Source organism: Terrapene carolina, unplaced genomic scaffold (genome assembly GCF_002925995.2).
Source record: "Terrapene carolina triunguis isolate 2854851 unplaced genomic scaffold, T_m_triunguis-2.0 Scaffold126, whole genome shotgun sequence".
NCBI lineage: Eukaryota > Metazoa > Chordata > Testudines > Emydidae > Terrapene > Terrapene triunguis.
In genome coordinates this window covers 552,102-571,353 of record NW_020664477.1, presented here as the reverse complement: position 1 = coordinate 571,353, position 19,252 = coordinate 552,102, and the positions used below count along the sequence as shown (strand labels likewise).

The 19,252-nt window shown below is 43.2% G+C and overlaps 1 protein-coding gene across 1 annotated transcript in view; it reads right to left on the bottom strand.

Moving 5' to 3' along the window:
• Positions 1–16,045: 16,045 nt before the first annotated feature.
• The window catches only part of LOC113406702 (follicle-stimulating hormone receptor), a 155,506-nt gene continuing 152,299 nt past the window's right edge, over positions 16,046–19,252 (bottom strand). Inside the window, exon 10 of the mRNA XM_026652614.1 lies at positions 16,046–17,276. Within this exon, the coding sequence (XP_026508399.1) occupies positions 16,046–17,276 (1,231 nt within the window). The remainder of the gene's footprint in view (positions 17,277–19,252) is intronic.

Genomic DNA, 19,252 nt, shown 5'->3' with positions numbered 1-19,252 from the left:
GATGGAGTCACTGTGGTTCACTTAGACCCAGAGCAAAGGAGTTTCATTGGCACTTATGGCCTTCCACTCCCCCGAGTTACCTGGTATCTATGCCTAGTGACACCAACAGTGGGATGGAAATTATTGAAATCATGGTGGAATTCCTCAAGGGCTTCTTTTCCATGGGTCCAGATGATGAAGATGTCATCAATGTAGCGGAGCAAGTAGAGTAGGGGCGTTAGCGGACGAGAGCTAAGGAAGCTTTGTTCTAAGTCAGCCATAAAAATGTTGGCATACTGTGGGGCTATGCAGGGACCCATAGCAGTGCCGCTGACTTGAAGGTATATATTGTCCCCAAATGTGAAATAGTTGTGGGTGAGGACAAAGTCACAAAGTTCAGCCACCAGGTTAGCTGTGACATTATCAGGGATACTGTTCCTGATAGCTTGTAGTCCATCTTTGTGTGGAATATTGGTGTAGAGGCCTTTTACATCCATAGTGGCCAGGATGGTGTTTTCTGGAAGATCACTGATGGATTGTAGTTTCCTCAGGAAGTCAGTGGTGTCTCGAAGATAGTTGGGAGTGTTGGTAGTGTAGGGCCTGAGGAGAGAGTCCACATAATCAGACAAGCCTGATGTTATGGTGCCAATGCCTGAGATGACGGGGCATCCAGGATTTCCAGGTTTATGGATCTTGGGTAGCAAATAGAATACCCCTGGTCGGGGTTCTAGGCATATGTCTGTACAGATTTGTTCCTGTGCTTTGTCAGGGAGTTTTTTTAGCAGATGGTGTAGTTTCTTTAGGTAATCCTCAGTGGGATCAGAGGATAATGGCCTGTAGAATGTGGTGTTAGAGAGCTGTCTAGCAGCCTCTTGGTCATATTCCAATTTATTCATGATGACGACAGCACCTCCTTTGTCAGCCTTTTTGATTATGATGTCAGAGTTGTTCCTGAGGCTGTAGATGGAGTTGTGTTCAGCATGGCTGAGGTTATGGGGCAAGTGATGTTGCTTTTACACAATTTCAAATTTACAAAATCTACTGAGTGTGATCATCCTATTTGTATAAATGTACCACTCTTGTATCTAAAACTAGAAATATGAAATATAACTCTGAGGGCCTATTGTAATTATGCAAAGTGTGGGACATTAATGGTGGTTTGGAATCTTGATGACTCCCATTAACCAGGACCATTGTCTGCAGATGGCTGTGTTTTACCTGTAAGTCTTCCTGTATATGTGTGTGCTGGCAAGTGGGTAATGAAATCTTGCAGTGACATGTGATCAATGTCACCTGAACTGGAATCCATCCTTAACCTGGTGCTTTTCCAGTGAGGGCGGGGGGGAACCCAGAGGGACAAAGGGTTCCCGCCTTATGCAAAAGATATATAAAGGGGTGGAAGAGAACAAGGAGAGAGAGGAGCCATCATGAAGAATCCCCTAGCTATCACCTGAGCTGGAACAAGAGCTGTACCAGGGGAAAGAATTGTGCCCAGGACTGGAAGGTGTCCAGTCTGAGAAAAAACTTACTGAAGCATCTCTGAGGGTGAGATTATCTGTATTCAGTTTGATTAGACATAGATTTGAGCATTTTATTTTATTTTGCTTGGTGACTTACTTTGTTCTGTCTGTTACTACTTGGAACCACTTAAATTCTACTTTCTGTATTTAATAAAATCACTTTTTACTTATTAATTAACTCAGAGTATGTATTAATACCTGGGGGAGCAAACAACTGTGCATATCTCTCTATCAGTGTTATAGAGGGCGAACAATTTATGAGTTTACCCTGTATAAGCTTTATACAGGGTAAAACGGATTTATTTGGGTTTAGACCCCATTGGGAGTTGGGCATCTGAGTGCTAAGGACAAGCACACTTCTGTGAGCTGTTTTCAGGTAAACCTGTAGCTTTGGGGCAAGTAATTCAGACCCTGGGTCTGTGTTGGAGCAGACAGGAGTGTCTGGCTCAGCAAGACAGAGTGCTGGAGTCCTGAGCTGGCAGGGAAAACAGGAATAGAAGTAGTCTTGGCACATCGGTTGGCAGCTCCCAAGGGGGTTTCTGTGATCCAACCCGTCAGACCCATTATCTGGGCTCTTGCTGTAATCAGGTACCCCTAGCATTCAACCTCCAGGTTAGGCTTATCTCATCTTAGTCCATTCAAGCTGTATAGCTGTGAGCAGGTGGTGGGGTACATGCTCCCTGTACTTAGCTTATGTTCCAGACAGAAACATTCCTATGTAAAATGCATCCAGATCCCATGGTGATGGGAACCTTTTAATACTTCCTCAGTATTAAATGGCAATACAGAATGCCCTTCTTGCTTCTATGTGCACTGGACTGTATGTGCCAGCTTTTTAGGGTCTGTCCCTGTCTATTTTAAGTATTTAAATAGTTTTTATCCCCATAGAACTAACACCAAGGGGATGCAAATAGCTGCATGCCCTGACCTGATAAATAGCCTCTGGAACAGCCTCTTGCTGGCTCTGCTTTGTCTCCACCGACCCACCCAAGGCACAGGGCAGTCCAGAGTGTGCCAGAGGCAGGTTTGGGGGTGGTCTGGAGCAGTCAGGAGGCAGGGCCAGTGACTGGTTCTACATCCAGTGCTTCCTTGCCATTGCAAGGCTCATAGGGATATAGCAGCTGCTGGAGGGGGGGCCAAATTAGATCAGCCCTCAAACTGCAACAATGTGCTCTAGGGACTGCAGCTCATGGGGAGGCATAGACCCTCCCCTCTCAGCCCCTGTGCCAGGCTCTGCACTAGCCAAGGGATTAATTCTACCCTAGACTGTAAACCCTATCTGATTGTCTCTTCTATCTGCTTCTGTTATGTCTCCTTCTACTGTACTTCCCTCCATCACACCACTGTGTTGTAATGGCTTTTCACTCTGTGCCAGCCTCCCTCTAACACCCATAGTAATATCAGTTCTCATTGCTGCTTGGCAGGTGGCATCTTTTCACGTGTTCTAATCCCATGACTCCAATGTGGTCACAACTGAGACACTCATTAGTTGCTGAAGAAGCTTTTAAGGAGGCCATGTTCTATTTTTTCACATTCAGGTGTTGTTTACTGCACAGTCGCACATTGCCTACAGAACATTTTCCATTCATTTAATATATTTGCTGCTGATCCTCAGGTCCAGAGGCTGCACTGCTGCATTCTATTAATAGTCCAATTAAAAAAATGAATTTGCCACCTAGATAGCACCTTTGTTCTGTGCTTCTCAATACCTCAGACAATCCTGTGAGCAAGGGTTTGTGAGCAAGCATCATTATCCTCTGAATGTCAAAACTGGCCCCTAATTTTAGGTGTCATGATTTTGGGGTGCAAAAATGTAAACAGTGAGGCCCTGACTTTCAGAAGCTCTTATTGACTTGTACAGGAGCTGTTGCTTCTCTGGAACTCAGGCTTTAAGTTGGGCACCCAAAAGTTCTTTACACTAGAGAATGGAACTGTTGCAATTGAACCAGAAACACTGCAGGGATGTGAGTTCTAATGGTGCTGTTCTGCCTCAGCCATGTCCACACTAGCACTTGACTGCATCTTGTGTTTGCTCTGCCCTCTGACTACAGGTCCTAACACAGCTTCCTGCAACAAGCATTTATGGGATATTTCTGAAGGCTTTCAAGGAGGCCAGAGAGATTGTGGGAGAAGAGGTCAAACTCTCTCACAATTCTATGGTGCACTCTAATAGGATCCTAGGAACAAGCACCATGCCCAGTTCTATTTTCAAAATGGAGGTCAGGATGAATGCTCAGCTGTCATGCAGGAAGAAAGGATAGTCTAGAGCTTTAAAAAAGGAGAGAGATGGTGGAAGGTATTCCAATAGTATCTGCAGAAGCCAGAGCCTGAGACCAGCAGATAAAGGATTTATTGATGTAAGGGTCATTCCCCTTCATGGACTGACTGATTCTGATTCAGGATTAGTGTCACGAGGTGGAGCAACACTTTTGGGTCCAAAACATGACCACAGAGTGTTGGAGGTCAAGTTGATCTTAAAATCTGAGATCACCAGTAGTAGCTGCATCACTTTAGAATGGGGATGGAACCTCGTCTGTACCTTTTTGGTGAGCTTGCCCTGGCATTGCAACACCAGACCATGAGGCTGAGAGAATTGATCAGCGTGGAAAAATCTTGAGTGTCCACAGGTCTGCCTCTCCCCAGCCGGTAGCATGCTTCCTGCTTCCTCTGAGATATGCTTGCTATGAATGGAGATCAATACGGAAGATGCTAATGAAGGCAAAATAGCACACATATGAGCTCCACAGTTTGTTCATCACTATTTATGCAAGTAAGTGGTTTCCACCAAACTTGAGTGCAGATGGCAGATCAGACCTAGGCAGTGACTATGCCCTGGGGGGTGGTCCTGAAATGACTATTTACACTGTTGGGGCACTTAAGCCAGTGCTTTCTAGCCACACCAGTCCTACACCAATGAAAGATGGAATGTTGGAGGTTCAAGTGGTACTTAGTCTTATTCAAAGTCTAATCTAAACATTGGTATGATCACCCGGTCCCCATTGGAAGCATTCATGTGTGAGGACACATGGCATGTTACCAATATGCCAAATGTGGTAAGCATGACCAATTTCTCTAACGCAGACAAGACCCAAATGTGTCAAACTGGACACCAAAGTCTGAACTACCCAAAATTAGAGAGAACTTTTGAAAATTTAAATATAGATAATTTACTCAAGGGCATATAAGAAGGGTGTGGTAGAGTCAGTCCTAGAACCCAAATGTCCTAATGTCCAGTCCCGTGTCTTGCCACAGTACCAAGTACTGTAGAGCCAGCAGCATTAGCACAGCTTGCTGACAGGGTTACCTGGAACATTCAGCAATAGTGAAGTTAATAAATTGCTTCAGTAAGCAGATTTTTTTCCATAACCCTGCTTTGTTAAATATCTATTTCTGCTGCAGCACTTTATACTGTTTATAATATTGCTATAGTAACAGGATGCCTCTGTTACTTAGTCTCCCTACAATATTTTTGTTCCTGCAGATCTGTGCATTTTTAGGCTAATTTTTGGTGATTATTTTTCTGATAGCTAGAATTAAAGAGAGAGAGAGAGAGAGAGAGAGGAAAATCAAAGCCTCCTACTGATAAAGGGTCTTATCTCATCATGGATATTCCCAAATAGTTTTTGTGCATCTCAGATTCTGAAACCTTAACTTCAAGTTCCACAATGAGACTGGATCTCATCTCTGATGCTACTACTTCAGGGAAGGGAGATAGGGAGGCCCATCCTTCAGACAAAGTGATAAGTAGAGGCGCCTTTGGCAACCATCCATGTGGAGGATTAGGTGCCATACACAAAGTCTGTTTAAACTAGGCAAAGACACCAGTCTGTGACACACCTGACACCCCCGTCCCCAGTACTAAGCTGTGGTGTGTTTCCTTCTGACCTGACAAACTAAACAGGGTTAGGCTAGGTGAGTAGTTGAATGGAGCACCTCAAGAGAGCCATGACTGCCAAGGGTCACACAGCTTACAGGGCATTCATGCACCTAGCAGCCCTCTCGCACCTGCCTGCCTCCCCACTGGGATCGTCCATGTCCATCAGAACAGTAGGCAGGCCCCAGGGATGCCTCTGACGTTCACCTTCCCCACTGCCAGCAGCAAAGCAAGGGGAACGCTGAGGCAGTAGAACCAACAGCAGCAGTGATAGAAGGTGAGGAGAGAGCACTAGCCTCAGCTGTCCTAGAAACCCTCCAGTCCTGCTGCTCTACCCAGCCAGCTCCCACCCAGCAGCACTCCCCCACCAACCCCTATGTGACAGGTTCCCCCATCACAACTATTCCCAACCCCAGCTGGTCACAGAGAACCACCCCACTTAGCTGCTGTAAACACACAGCACAAACCACTATTCCCCTCACACACAAACACATAGCTGCCCCAGGAACTCCCTCCAGGCACTGCACTACCAACCCTACCCACCCAACAGTCCAAGACCCCTATTTCACCATTAGCTCCCTGTGATAAATGGAATGGGGGGGGGTAGCTCCCTTTTATGGACACCCAGTAGCTATAAAATCCCTCTTAGTAGCTGTTCTCTAATTGCTCTACCTGTAAAGGGTTAAAAAGTCTCACTGCTATGCACAGGTAAAAGGAAGTGAGTGGGCACCTGGCCAAAAGAGCCAATGGGAAGGCTAGAACTTTTTTAAATTGAAAAAGACTCCCCTTTTGTCTGTCTGTGGTTGTTCTCCCAGGGAGAGGGGACAGGGGCATCAGCTATGCTGTGAGAAGCTTGGGCCAGGTATGAAAAAAATCATCAGTATCATACCTAGAACCTACTCATTTAAAACCCCAGATATGTAACAGGTTTCAGAGTGGTACCCGTGTTAGTCTGTATCTGCAAAAACAACGAGGAGTCCTTGTGGCACCTTAGAGACTAACAAATTTATTTGGGCATAAGCTTTTGTGGGTTAAAACCCACTTCATCAGATGCATGGAGTGAAAAATACAGTAAGCAGTATCTATATTACAGCACATGAAAAGATGGGAGTTGCCTTGCCAAGTGGAGTGTCATTGAATTTGGCCTCATTAGCACTGACCCCCCACTTGATAAGGCAACTCTCATCTTTTCATATACTGTAATATATATACTGCTTACTGTATTTTTCACTCCATGTATCTGATGAAGTGGGTTTTAGCCCACGAAAGTTCGTGCCCAAATAAATTTGTTAGTATCTAGGGTGCCACAAGGACTCCTCATTGTTTTTTCCCAGATATGTAAGTAGATCAGGAAATGTCTAGGAAGACGCAATTAGGTTTATCTCTTTTATTTCATTATGGCTTGTGGATTCCTCTGTGCTAGCCCCAGGTGCTTTTGTTTTGCTTGTAACCTTTAAGCTGGCCCTCAAGAAAGCTATTCTTGGTGCTTAATCCTTGTAGTTGCTCTATTAAAATCTAGCACTACCCTGAGTTCCCAGATGTATTTTCTTTCTCTTTTTTTATTAATAAAATCTACCTTTTTAGAACATAATTGGATTTTTGTGTCTTAAGAGGTTTGTGCATGTTGTTTAATTAGCAGGAAAGGGCAAGAGGTGAGGACTCCTGTCTCATACGGAGAAAGCAGGACGATCAGCGAGTTATCTTAAGTGCCTATATACAAATGCAAGAAGCCTGGGAAACAAGCAGAGAAAACTGGAAGTCCTGGCACAGTCAAGGAACTATGATGTGATTCGAATAACAGAGACTTGGTGGGATAACTCACATGACTGGAGTACTGTCATGGATGGATATAAACTGTTCAGGAAGGACAGGCAGGGCCGAAAAGGTGGGGGAGTTGCATTGTATGTAAGAGAGGAGTATGACTGCTCAGAGCTCCGGTATGAAACTGCAGAAAAACCTGAGAGTCTCTGGATTAAGTTTAGAAGTGTGAGCAACAAGGGTGATGTTGTGGTGGGAGTCTGCTATAGACCACCAGACCAGGGGGATGAGGTGGACGAGGCTTTCTTCCGGCAACTAGCAGAAGTTACTAGATCGCAGGCCCTGGTTCTCATGGGAGACTTTAATCACCCTGATATCTGCTGGGAGAGCAATACAGCGGTGCACAGACAATCCAGGAAGTTTTTGGAAAGTGTAGGGGACAATTTCTTAGTGCAAGTGCTGTAGGAACCAACTAGGGGCAGAGCTCTTCTAGACGTGCTGCTCACCGGGAAGAATTAGTAGGGGAAGCAAAAGTGGATGGGAACCTGAGCGACAGTTACCATGAGATGGTCGAGTTCAGGATCCTGACAAAAGGAAGAAAGGAGAGCAGCAGAATACGGCCCCTGGACTTCAGAAAAGCAGACTTAGACTCCCTTAGGGAACTGATGGGCAGGATCCCCTGGGAGGCTAATATGAGGGGGAAAGGAGTCCAGGAGAGCTGGCTGTATTTTAAAGAAACCTTATTGAGGTTGCAGGAAAAAATCATCCTGATGTGTAGAAAGAATAGTAAATATGGCAGGCGACCAGCTTGACTTAACAGTGAAATCCTTGCTGATCTTAAACACAAAAAAGAAGCTTACAAGAAGTGGAAGATTGGACAAATGACCATGGAGGAGTAGAAAAATATTGCTAGCGTATGCAGGGGTATAATCAGGAAGGCCAAGGTCCAATTGGAGTTGCAAGGGATGTGAAGGCTAACAAGAAGGGTTTCTACAGGTATGTTAGCAACAAGAAGAAGGTCAGGGAAAGTGTGGGACCCTTACTGAATGGGGGAGGCAACATAGTGACAGTTGATGTGGAAAAAACTGAAGTACTCAATGCTTTTTTTGCCTCGGTATTCATAGACCAGGTCAGCTCTGGGCAACACAGTATGGGAAGGAGGTGAGCAGCCCTGCTGCACTGGGCAACACAGTATGGGAAGGAGGTGAGCAGCCCTCAGTGGTGAAACAACAAGTTAAGGACTATTTAGAAAAGCTGGACATGCACAAGTCCATGGGTCCAGATCTAACGCATCCAAGCATGCTGAGGGAGTTGGCTGATGTGATTACAGAGCCATTGGCCATTATCTTTGAAAACTTGTGGTGATCGGGGGAGGTCCCAGACTATTGAAAAAAGGCAAATATAGTGCCCATCTTTAAAAAAGGGAAGAAAGAGAACCCGGGGAATTACAGACCGGTCAGCCTCACTTCAGTCCCCGGCAAAATCATGGAGCAGGTCCTCAAGGAATCCATTTTGAAGCATTTGGAGGAGAGGAAGGTGATCAGGAACAGTCAGCATGGATTCACCAAGCGCAAGTCATGCCTGACCAACCTGATTGCCTTCTATGATGAGATGACTGGCTCTCTGAATATGGGGAAAGCAGTGGATGTGATATATCTTGACTTTAGCAAAGCTTTTGATACAGTCTCCCACAGTATTCTTGCCAGCAGGTTAAAGAAGTATGGATTGGATGAATGGACTATAAGGTGGATAGAAAGCTGGCTAGATTGTCAGGCTCAATGGGTAGTGATCAATGGCTCGCTGTCTACTTGGCAGCTGGTATCAAGTGGAGTGGCCCAGGGGTCAGTCCTTGGGCCGGTTTTGTTCAACATCTTTATTAATGATCTGGATGATGGGATGAATTGCACCCTCAGCAAGTTCGCAGGTGACACTAAGCTGGGAGAGGAGGTAGATATGCTGGAGTGTAGGGATAGGGTCCAGAGTGACCTAGACAAATTGGAGGATTGGGCCAAAAGAAATCTGATGAGGTTCAACGAGGACAAGTGCAGAGTCCTTCACTTAGGAAGAAAGAATCCCATGAACCGCTACAGGCTGGGGACTGACTGGCTAAGCAGCAGTTCTGCAGAAAAGGATCTAGGGATTACAGTGGATGAGAAGCTGGACATGAGTCAGCAGTGTGCAGGGAAGTGATTATTCCCCTCTATTCGACATTGGTGAGGCCACATTTGGAGGATTGTATCCAGTTTTGGTCCCTCCACTACAGAAGGGATGTGGACAAATTGGAGAGAGTCCAGCGGAGGGCAACAAAAATGACTAGGGGGCTGGGGCACATGACTTACAAGGAGAGGCTGAGGGAACTGGGGTTATTTAGTCTGCAGAAGAGAAGAGTGAGGGGGGATTTGATAGCAGCCTTCACTACCTGAAAGGGGGTTCCAAAGAGGATGGAGCTCACTGTTCTCAGTGGTGGCAGATGACAGAACAAGAAGCAATGGTCTCAAGTTGCAGTTTGGGAGGTCTAGGTTGGATATTAATAAATACTATTTCACTAAGAGGGTGGTGAAGCATTGGACTGGGTTATCTAGGGAGGTGGTGGAATCTCCATCCTTAGAGGTGTTTAAGGTTCAGCTTGACAAAACCCTGGCTGGGATGATTTAATTGGTGTTGGTCCTGCTTTGAGCAGGGAATTGGACTAGATGACCTCCTGAGGTCTCTTCCAACCCTAATATTCTATGATTCTGTGATTTTATATAGCCAATGCATTTTCATGCTTCAAGAAAGTGTACTTTGATTATGCTGAAGAACGTTTGACTTTGCAGTGCTTTTATGTACTGTGCTTACAAAACTACAGCCCTTTCCATAGCAACCATCTTTCTCTCTTGTGATGCAGGCATGCTGACAGTACATTGCTATAGGTCTATTGTTCTATCCAAAGGACCATGCAGATGCAGTAATGTGGTCCTTGGAGATACGGTGATTGATTCCACATGTGAGCAAATTAAAAGTGTTCCCTCACAGGTGTGCTTCCCAAGTTTCTTTAATCACATTCAGACTATCACCTCCCAGAGGAATTTATTATGATTCATTTTCACAGTAGTCATTTTATAATAGTAAAATAATAATAATAATAAATTCTAGGCTTGCTTTCTGGCAACACAACGTGAGTTTTTCTTGTTGGAGATTCAGGTTCAGAGAAGGACATGGAAGCCAGGGTTGTGACAGCAGCAGCTGAGAAATTTTTATAGTTTTAGTTAAAACTTCAGAACTTTTTATAAGATTTATTTCCCATGAACAAAATTATTTAAAATAAAATTCAAACGTTTTACCTCTGGGAATACAACAGAGTTCATGGCAAGGAAAATTTGAGTGCAAATGCCAATCATGCCCTGGCAGCACAAGGTCTATTGGGCCATCTGTTCATAAATGACATGATGTCAGAGATACCCCCAACTGCCACTGAAGTTAGTGGACGAGGTGGGTGCTCAGCATCTAAAATGATCAGGCCTAAAGTACACCCAAACATCAGGGGAAGTCTGCAGGATACATTGGGCCCTTTAAAATTGATGGAAGATTTGCCATTGACTTCAATGGGATTAGGGTCTGTCCCAATATTCCCCATGGCCAGAAGCCGGGAGAAGCATGCCCAATACACCATTTCCATTGGACAGAGGCATGCAGGCATGCTTGCGTGTCTGAGCTGCAGAAATGGGGGTGTAGGCCAGCAGACAGAGGTGTGGTGCTCCCACCTAGTAAGACTCCCACCCTGAGGAACTGTAGGAGAAAAGGACATGCAGAGACTGCAAGATAAATCACCCTTCAACCCTTTTCCTGAGATGTCCCACTCCACTAGCCTCAGGAGGAAAATGTGGGAGCATAGGCAAAAGGAATAGGACATAGTAAACATAGTGTCACTGTGCCATGGCCCTGGTGTAGTATTCCCATCACCTTCTCTGTACAGGGTGGTCTGGCCGCCATTTCATTTAAATCAGCCTATTAGGTATTGCCGTCAGCCATAAGCACCAACTTCCTCTGTTCCCCGGGGCTGCTCAACCTCCGCTCCACCCCAGGCCCCACCCCAACTCCACCCCTTCTCCCGAACCTCCACCATACCCCACCTCTTCCTGCCCCCGCTCCTCCCCCCCCCAGTGCCTCCTGCACACCACTGAGCAGCTGATCCATGGCACGCACGCAGAGGGAGCAGGAGGAGTTTATCGGCAGGGCTGCCAATGGGTGGGAAGTGCTGGGGGGAATGGAGAAGAGCTAATCCACAGGGTTGCTGGTGGGTGCTGAGCACCCACTATTTTTTTCCCGCAGAATCAGCTCCTATGCCATCAGCAGAGGTCAGGATGGTCCCAGTAAGAACCACAGCTGATGGCACTATCTAATAGGTAGTACCTTTGACATGACACTATCTCCCAGCTAAACAGGCATTGTGGGTGATTGCCATCCATCACAGTCCAGTGTCAATCCTGTGCCTTTCTGTGCAGCCACTGGGCCCTTTGCTTTAGTAATATGGGGAGTTTCCTTGTCAGTGCTGTTCTCTGGCAAACCTGAAAATGAATCATTCAAAGTATGAAATTCCAAACTGCTCTCTCCCACGCACAGCTGCAGACTGAGCCAAGTAACTTAGCTGTTATTGAAGCAAACTGTAATCTCTTTTTTTCTGTTTGTAAAATGCAAAATTACATGCCCATACAGAGAAAGTTTCTTTCTTTGTTAAGAAGAACAACAGAAAACTTATCGCCACAAGTATGGTAATAATATACCTAGACCAATAGGTAGTTCTTATGTCTAAGAGTTCCTTCAATCAGAGTGGTAATGATCTTACTCATACTGTTCTCTGCTTACTGCCAATGGGAACCTCCATAATCAATGGTCAGGTGTGTGCATATGTTTCTTGGGGGGAAGTTACATGGTGCCTCCATCTCCCCTGAAATCTCCCCTGAATGGATGAGACTCAATAAACTATTGAAAACAATGCTCTATGGAGTCAGTAAAGTAGCCAGGAACTATCCTGCAGAATTTTCCAGTACTTCTACCTATAGGAGTTCAGCAGACTAGTGGAGGGAAAATGTGCATGATAGTTGGAAAAAATAAAAGGGTATGCAATGTCTCCTGGAGGCCTGAGCAGTGCAAAGGGAGAACAGCCACTGTGGCATTTTGTTAGAAGGCGCAGCACACGTTCCACCCTGACTGGTGGGTGATAAGGAAAGGACATAGTGCCCTGGATTTTTTCAAGGGAGTAAGTTTGGGAGGTTCTTTGCACCCATTCTCCCTTGGGCACTCACAAAAAACTGAGCAGAGCCTGGGCACTGATGTGTAAATCATTACAAATGCAGTAGAAGGCATATACATTCCTCACCAAAACAACTAACACTTGGACAATCTGTATTTTTTAATTCTATTCCTTTTTCTGTATATACTAATTTAATTCCCTCTGGATAGGAAACATTCTGCATTTTTTGCTTTCTACCTTTTAACATCATCTGAAAGGAATAAAAAAGTGAATAAGCACAAACAAGTGACCAGGCTGAGACAGCACAGTGCAGCTGAGGTGGGGAGTGGTGGTTTCTGTTGTGCTGTATGAGATATCCAAATTCTATTTCTGTACCCTATCTCTCCTTCCTGGAGCTGGCAGGAACTAGGAGATTTGTGTAAGCAATATGCTTCTTATCAGATGTAACAATGAGCAGTGGTCACATATCAATGACTCCTACAAGAGCCTGGCAGAAAATTCTCACTTACCAGCAAAACCAGCCATCTCATTCTTCTTGTAATTATTTACTTTGTAAAGTGTATTCACCTTAATATTTTTTCTGGCTTCCACAGCCTAAAATTTGTCAGTTTGCTACCCAGAAAAGGACGAATTTCATCTTGAGGCAAATTCTAATTTCATCTTGGGGTTGCATTCGCAGAGGCAAACCATCTCCAGGTAATGAACACACTATTTAAAAAAAAACCAATGTTGGCAGTGGACATGGAAAAGCCCGGATGGAGTCACACTGAATCAGATTGATTATGTATTGATGGATACCAGAAGAATCTTCAGTAATGTAGAGATAATAGGAGAACAAATCATTTGCACAGGCTCAGACCATCATATGTTGCGCTCAAAACTATGCGTTGATAATGCCTATGAAGATCGAGTCAAGAGAAGCCAGAAACCGAAGCGAAAATGGCACTTCAATGAAGAGGCATTTGCACAGGAAGTGAATGAAATGGACCTCTAGTATAAGGTCAACAAGAACATCGATGAGGACTAGAAGAATTTGTATCACAGATAATCTCAGCAGCTAAGAAGGCAAGGCTTTGAAAATGCTGGGACACAAGCAGAGGATCAGCGGGGAAACTGAGAATCTGATGGCAAGGAGGGCGTGCATGAAATTAGAAGGAAAAATGAAACTAGAATTCAAGATAATAGGTCATTTTATTTCTTGCCCAGATTGAAATTTGAGCACTTCCACATTCTCAGCAAAACTCTGTTGATCAGTGAAGAGCTGCAAAAGTTTTCTGCCTCTCACGTAGAATGCAAATTATTTCAAACATTTTAGGGGTTGTGGGAGGGGTTGATTTATAACCCAATTAATTAAATGGAAAGACTCCCATTGACTTCAATGGCTTTGCATCAGGCATTATATTTGCAAGTGGAACTACCCCCATTTAAGGATCCAGTGCTAAGAGGTGCTGAACATCTCTACAAGGTACTTAGTGCCCTCAACTCCCACCAATATCAAACATGGCCACTTTTCAAGAACAGAGAAGACTTTAAAAGTTTTGTTGCGAGGGCTCTGAAGTGAGCTGTACCCAATTCTCCATGGCCAAAAGTTGGTGGTCTACAGTGTGAGTGCTGATCAGAAGAGATGGTTTAAAGGAGGGGAAATATTTGTGGAACTTTGCAAGATTCAGGAGTGCATCACTCATAGAGATGATCCTTTCTAAAGAGGATTTATCCTCACACGCTTGATTCAGGCTTGACAAAGCCCTGGCTGGGATGATTTAATTGGGATTAGGTCCTGCTTTGAGCAGGGAGTTGGACTAGATGACCTCCTGAGGTCCCTTCCAACCCTGATATTCTATGATTCTATGATATCAAATTGTATATGGGGCTAATTTGGGAGAAGTAGGATGAAACCTCCTTAAAAATAAAGTCATATTTTATGCTTAATGTATATCATTCCAACATAAATCTGGCATTTTAAATGCTTTATTATTCTCCAGTAGAACAGCATTAATTTAATGTTTAAACATCATATATCCACCCAGCATTCTCATGTTTCTTATTTTATGAGCCATAGTGGGGCATAGATATGCTTTCTCTGAGTGTTCTGAGAAATGTCCGGACATAAAAACACTGCTTTTGTTGGTGGTAGTGGTGGTGTTACATTTTTAAAAAATCATGATCAGTCACAGCAACAAAACCAACAAACCCTCCAGTGTTCCTTGAGCTATTATTGGAGAGGTTATTATTTTTAAGTGAAATCCCTGGGAGGGAGTGTATGCAAGCTCTCTCTTCAACACAGACCAGAAACATTACCACATTGCTCAATTAAATGCAATAGTACATTCAAAAAAAGGGAGATGCATTACAAAGCATAAAATATGCAGCTTGTTAGGTGTAATTACTAGAACCTCTGGAAAATATTTTTATCTTTTGATAGCCAAAAGGACAAAGCTCAGCGAAATGCTGCTACTTCCACTGCAAAATGTACAAAACTGACAGCTCCCAGCTGGAAGGTTACTGGCAAAAATAGCGCTGGTTTTTCTCCAAAGGAACAAACCGTAAAATACAACAGCAAGAGGAAAAAGGCATTGCTGGTATTTCCTGATACTCTTCCATTCCCTGTAAGGATAGTTAGCAGGAAAAGTCTCACTGGCAGACAGAGCTATGCTTACCTTGCTGGTTTCATTTCATAGCAGGTGCTTGTGTTTTCCTTTGGTTATACCTAAAGCTCCAGATTCACAAAAGCATAAGCATTCAAAGTTAAATTCAGCTGAAATTGCTAAGTTTGGACTAGTTTTAAACCCAAAGCATGACCACTATCCACCACCAGGCCTTTATTGTTCTCCCAATTACATTTGGCTGACTTCTGGATAAACTTGAAGGCCTGTATCCCCTCCCTCCAGTCATCATCGGCACTATAGTAATAGAAAAAAATAAATCATAATAACAACCTTCCCAAGTTGACTCACAAATACTCTTAATCACCAGATTCAACCAATGTTGTTTTGAAATGAGAGCGACTTCTGCAACTACATTCAGCTCACTAAGGAAAAGTGTATCAACCATTTGCTAGTGGACTTTTATGTGCACTTCCCATCACATGGATTTGGGTCAGAAATGAACCAGTACTGACTTGAAGGTGCCTTTTAGCCCCTGCTTTGGTGATGGAAACAAAAACAATGTGGACCAAAATCTCCTCTTCCAATACCATTGTGCGGGGGTAAGTGAAATAATCTTGCACTTTAGCTCTTGTCAGCCGAATGTGTAGTATATATTACTACTTTGTCAAGTTATTGTACCCTTAACAAGATCTCTAGTATGTTTTACAGCAAAACATTTTAATTCTGCATTTTTTTCTTTCAGCCATTGTTACTCAACACTGAATTCTCAAACACAATGCATTACATAGCCTAGGACAACTTTAGAAAAGTGTGGGGAGAGCATACATTCTCCAGAGTTTATGTAATTCTTGAGACAGTCTTCAAAGAAGTGTTAACTGAAGTTTTGTTGGTTGTCCTTCAAAAACTGAAGATGATATGTCACTTTAGCTGGCTGTTCATAAAAATAAAACGTACAGCAGAAAATAAAAATGTTTTTCCATTGAAAATATAACTTTACATGTTACGTTAAAATCATTTTACAAATTCACAGTTAAAAACAATCATGCTGCCATATACGTAAATCCACACAAATATTTCAGTTCAAGTGATTCAGAGGAACTAATGAATAAATAGTTCCATCACTGGTTTTAGAAGCTGGAGTACAATGGCCATTTCTCATATGGGAATTATGGACAGATGAGGAAGTCTCTGTTCTATAAATTTGGGCTTGCATTTCGCAGCAACCAAACTTGCTCAGTAAAATGAAGAAATCTCTGCGGAAGGTCTTTGTGAAAATTGCATACAAGAAAGGATTGGCACATGAATTGATAGGGTAGAACAAAACCAGGAGGATCTTGGATTTGGACACAGTGATGAGAGGAAGCTTGAGTGATGCCGATATTGCAAAAAAAGATATTGGTGCCATGCACAGAAAATCGGTGAAGATCAGTATAGCCATGCGCTTGGCAATTTTGGTGTCACTGTTTGAAGAGATGACATTAGGGTTTCTCACTGTAAAGTAGATGCAGATGTAACAGGCACAGATGATCATAAATGCAAGAACATTCAGTACTAAAAGGAATATGATATAAGCCTGGGAAAGGGGTGTTTCTATATCCATGGGCAAGCAAATGCTGACTTTCATGTAGCTGCTGACTCCAAATATGGGAAGAAGGGCCACAGTGAAGGCAAACATCCAACCAAAAATCATAATAACCACGGCGTGCCGAAATCGAACTTTGCGGTCCAGTTGCATGGCATAGGTGATTGTATGCCATCTTTCCAGAGTGATCACAGTCAGTGTGTAAACTGAAAGTTCGCTCGCAAACACAGTGAAAAATCCTGCAGCACTGCATCCTGCACCAGTTTGCCAGTCTATGGCATAGTTGTAATACTGGCTTTTGGTCTGTATATCTACAGATGCAATCAACAACAGATAGATGCCTATACAAAGGTCTGCAAATGCAAGATTGCACATTAGAAACCGAGGGACAGTGAGTTTATATTGACTGCTTATTAAAATAACCAACACAATGATGTTCCCAGTGATAGCTAGAATGTTGATAAACCATATCAGGACTCTGAGAATATTGTATCCCATGATATCTTCACAAGGATTGAAGGCATCAGGCTTAGGAGAGCAAGCCACATGTACTACTTCATTACATAAGCCGTAGTCAAAGTCAAATTCATTTTCTAGTGAGTCAAAACCTATGTAGTTGGAAATGTAATCCTCAGCTGCAGATCTTCTGTGCACCCTGTCCGCAGGCTGCTCATCAGCATCTTGCATGACATCAGATTTATTACATATTGGATGCAATGCAGAACTGGAATGGAAGAACAGAATATAGTTAGTGCCTAAAAAATATAGCAGAAGAAATACAATAAATAAGGTTTCAGAGTAGCAGCCGTGTTAGTCTGTATCCGCAAAAAGAACAGGAGTACTTGTGGCACCTTAGAGACTAACAAATTTATTTGAGCATAAGCTTTCACGGGCTACAGCCCACTTCATCAGATGCAACAGGATGAAGTAGGCTGTAGCCCACGAAAGCTTATGCTCAAATAAATTTGTTAGTCTCTCAGGTGCCACAAGTACTCCTGTTCTTTTTACAATAAATAAGAGATATCATGCAGTTCCCATTAACAGCTCTGCACCTCTTGTTAACTGATTATTTCATAGACTCTAGGACTGGAAGGGACCTCGAGAGGTCATCGAGTCCAGTCCCCTGCCCTCATGGCAGGACCAAATAGTGTCTAGACCATCCCTGATAGACATTTATCTAACCTACTCTTAAATATCTCTAGAGATTGAGATTCCACAACCTCCCTAGGCAATTTATTCCAGTGTTTAACCACCCTGACAGTTAGGAACTTTTTCCTAATGTCCAACCTAAACCTCCCTTGCTGCAGTTTAAGCCCATTACTTCTTGTTCTATCTTTAGAGGCTAAGATGAACAAGTTTTCTCCCACCTCCTTATGACACCCTTTTAGATACCTGAAGACTGCTATCATGTCCCCTCTCAGTCTTCTCTTTTCCAAACTAAACAAACCCAATTCTTTCAGCCTTCTTTCATAGGTCATGTTCTCTAGACCTTTAATCATTCTTGTTGCTCTTCTCTGGACCCTCTCCAATTTCTCCACATCTTTCTTGAAATGCGGTGCCCAGAACTGGACACAATACTCCAGTTGAGGCCTAATCAGCGCAGAGTAGAGCAGAAGAATGACTTCTCGTGTCTTGCTCACAACACACCTGTTAATGCATCTCAGAATCATGTTTGCTTTTTTTGCAACAGCATCACAATGTTGACTCATAATTAGCTTGTGGTCCACTATAACCCCTAGATCCCTTTCTACCATATTCCTTCCTAGGCAGTCTCTTCCCATTTTGTATGTATGAAACTGATTGTTCCTTCCTAAGTGAAGTACTTTGCATTTGTCTTTATTAAACTTCATCCTGTTTACCTCAGACCATTTCTCCAATTTGTCCAGATCATTTTGAATTTTGACCCTATCCTCCAAAGCAGTTGCAATCCCTCCCCGTTTGGTATCATCTGCAAACTTAATAAGCGTACTTTCTATGCCAATATCTAAGTCATTGGTCAAGATTTGAGGCCCCAGTCCTGCAAATCTTATGCACATGCTTAACTTTAGAGAGATGATTAATCTCATTGGTTTCAATGGGATTACTGTCATGCATAAAGTTAAGCACATGTATAAGGGTTTGCAGAGTCAGGGCCTATAGGTGCTAAAGTATAGCTTGGGGTGAAATCACATAAATAATGACAAAATATCATTGCAAAACATACAGCTGGTTGAAAAATGGGAGAGGGCAGGGAGAATGCAAAAAAAAAAATTAGAATGTTTTAGTTTTTCATTGAAATTTTCCAATCATCACTTTTTATGCAAAGGGACTGAAATATGTATTCTCTTCCAAGAATTTGGTGTGCATCTCAAGAAACAAACCAAGGAAGCAAAGGGGTAGGGAGGGTGTATAATGGTCCAAAAGAGGGTGCCAAAAGTTGACAAATGAGACAAGATGCTCCCGATAAGCAAATTACATTCACTGCCATCTTTTCCTCAACTTATGCAGACTTGACCAGCACAATTAATTACAGGTAAATTACTTCCTATGCTTACAGATAGCAGATTTGCATGTCTGCTAGTAAATCATGTTGCTTGTATTTTCTGAATACTACTGAATATAAAACTTGTTCTAGCACCTAGTAAGATTATTTATGTGGTTAAACACATTGCTGAATCAGATCCCTAAATATCCCCATTAAAGTAGAATCATAGAATCATA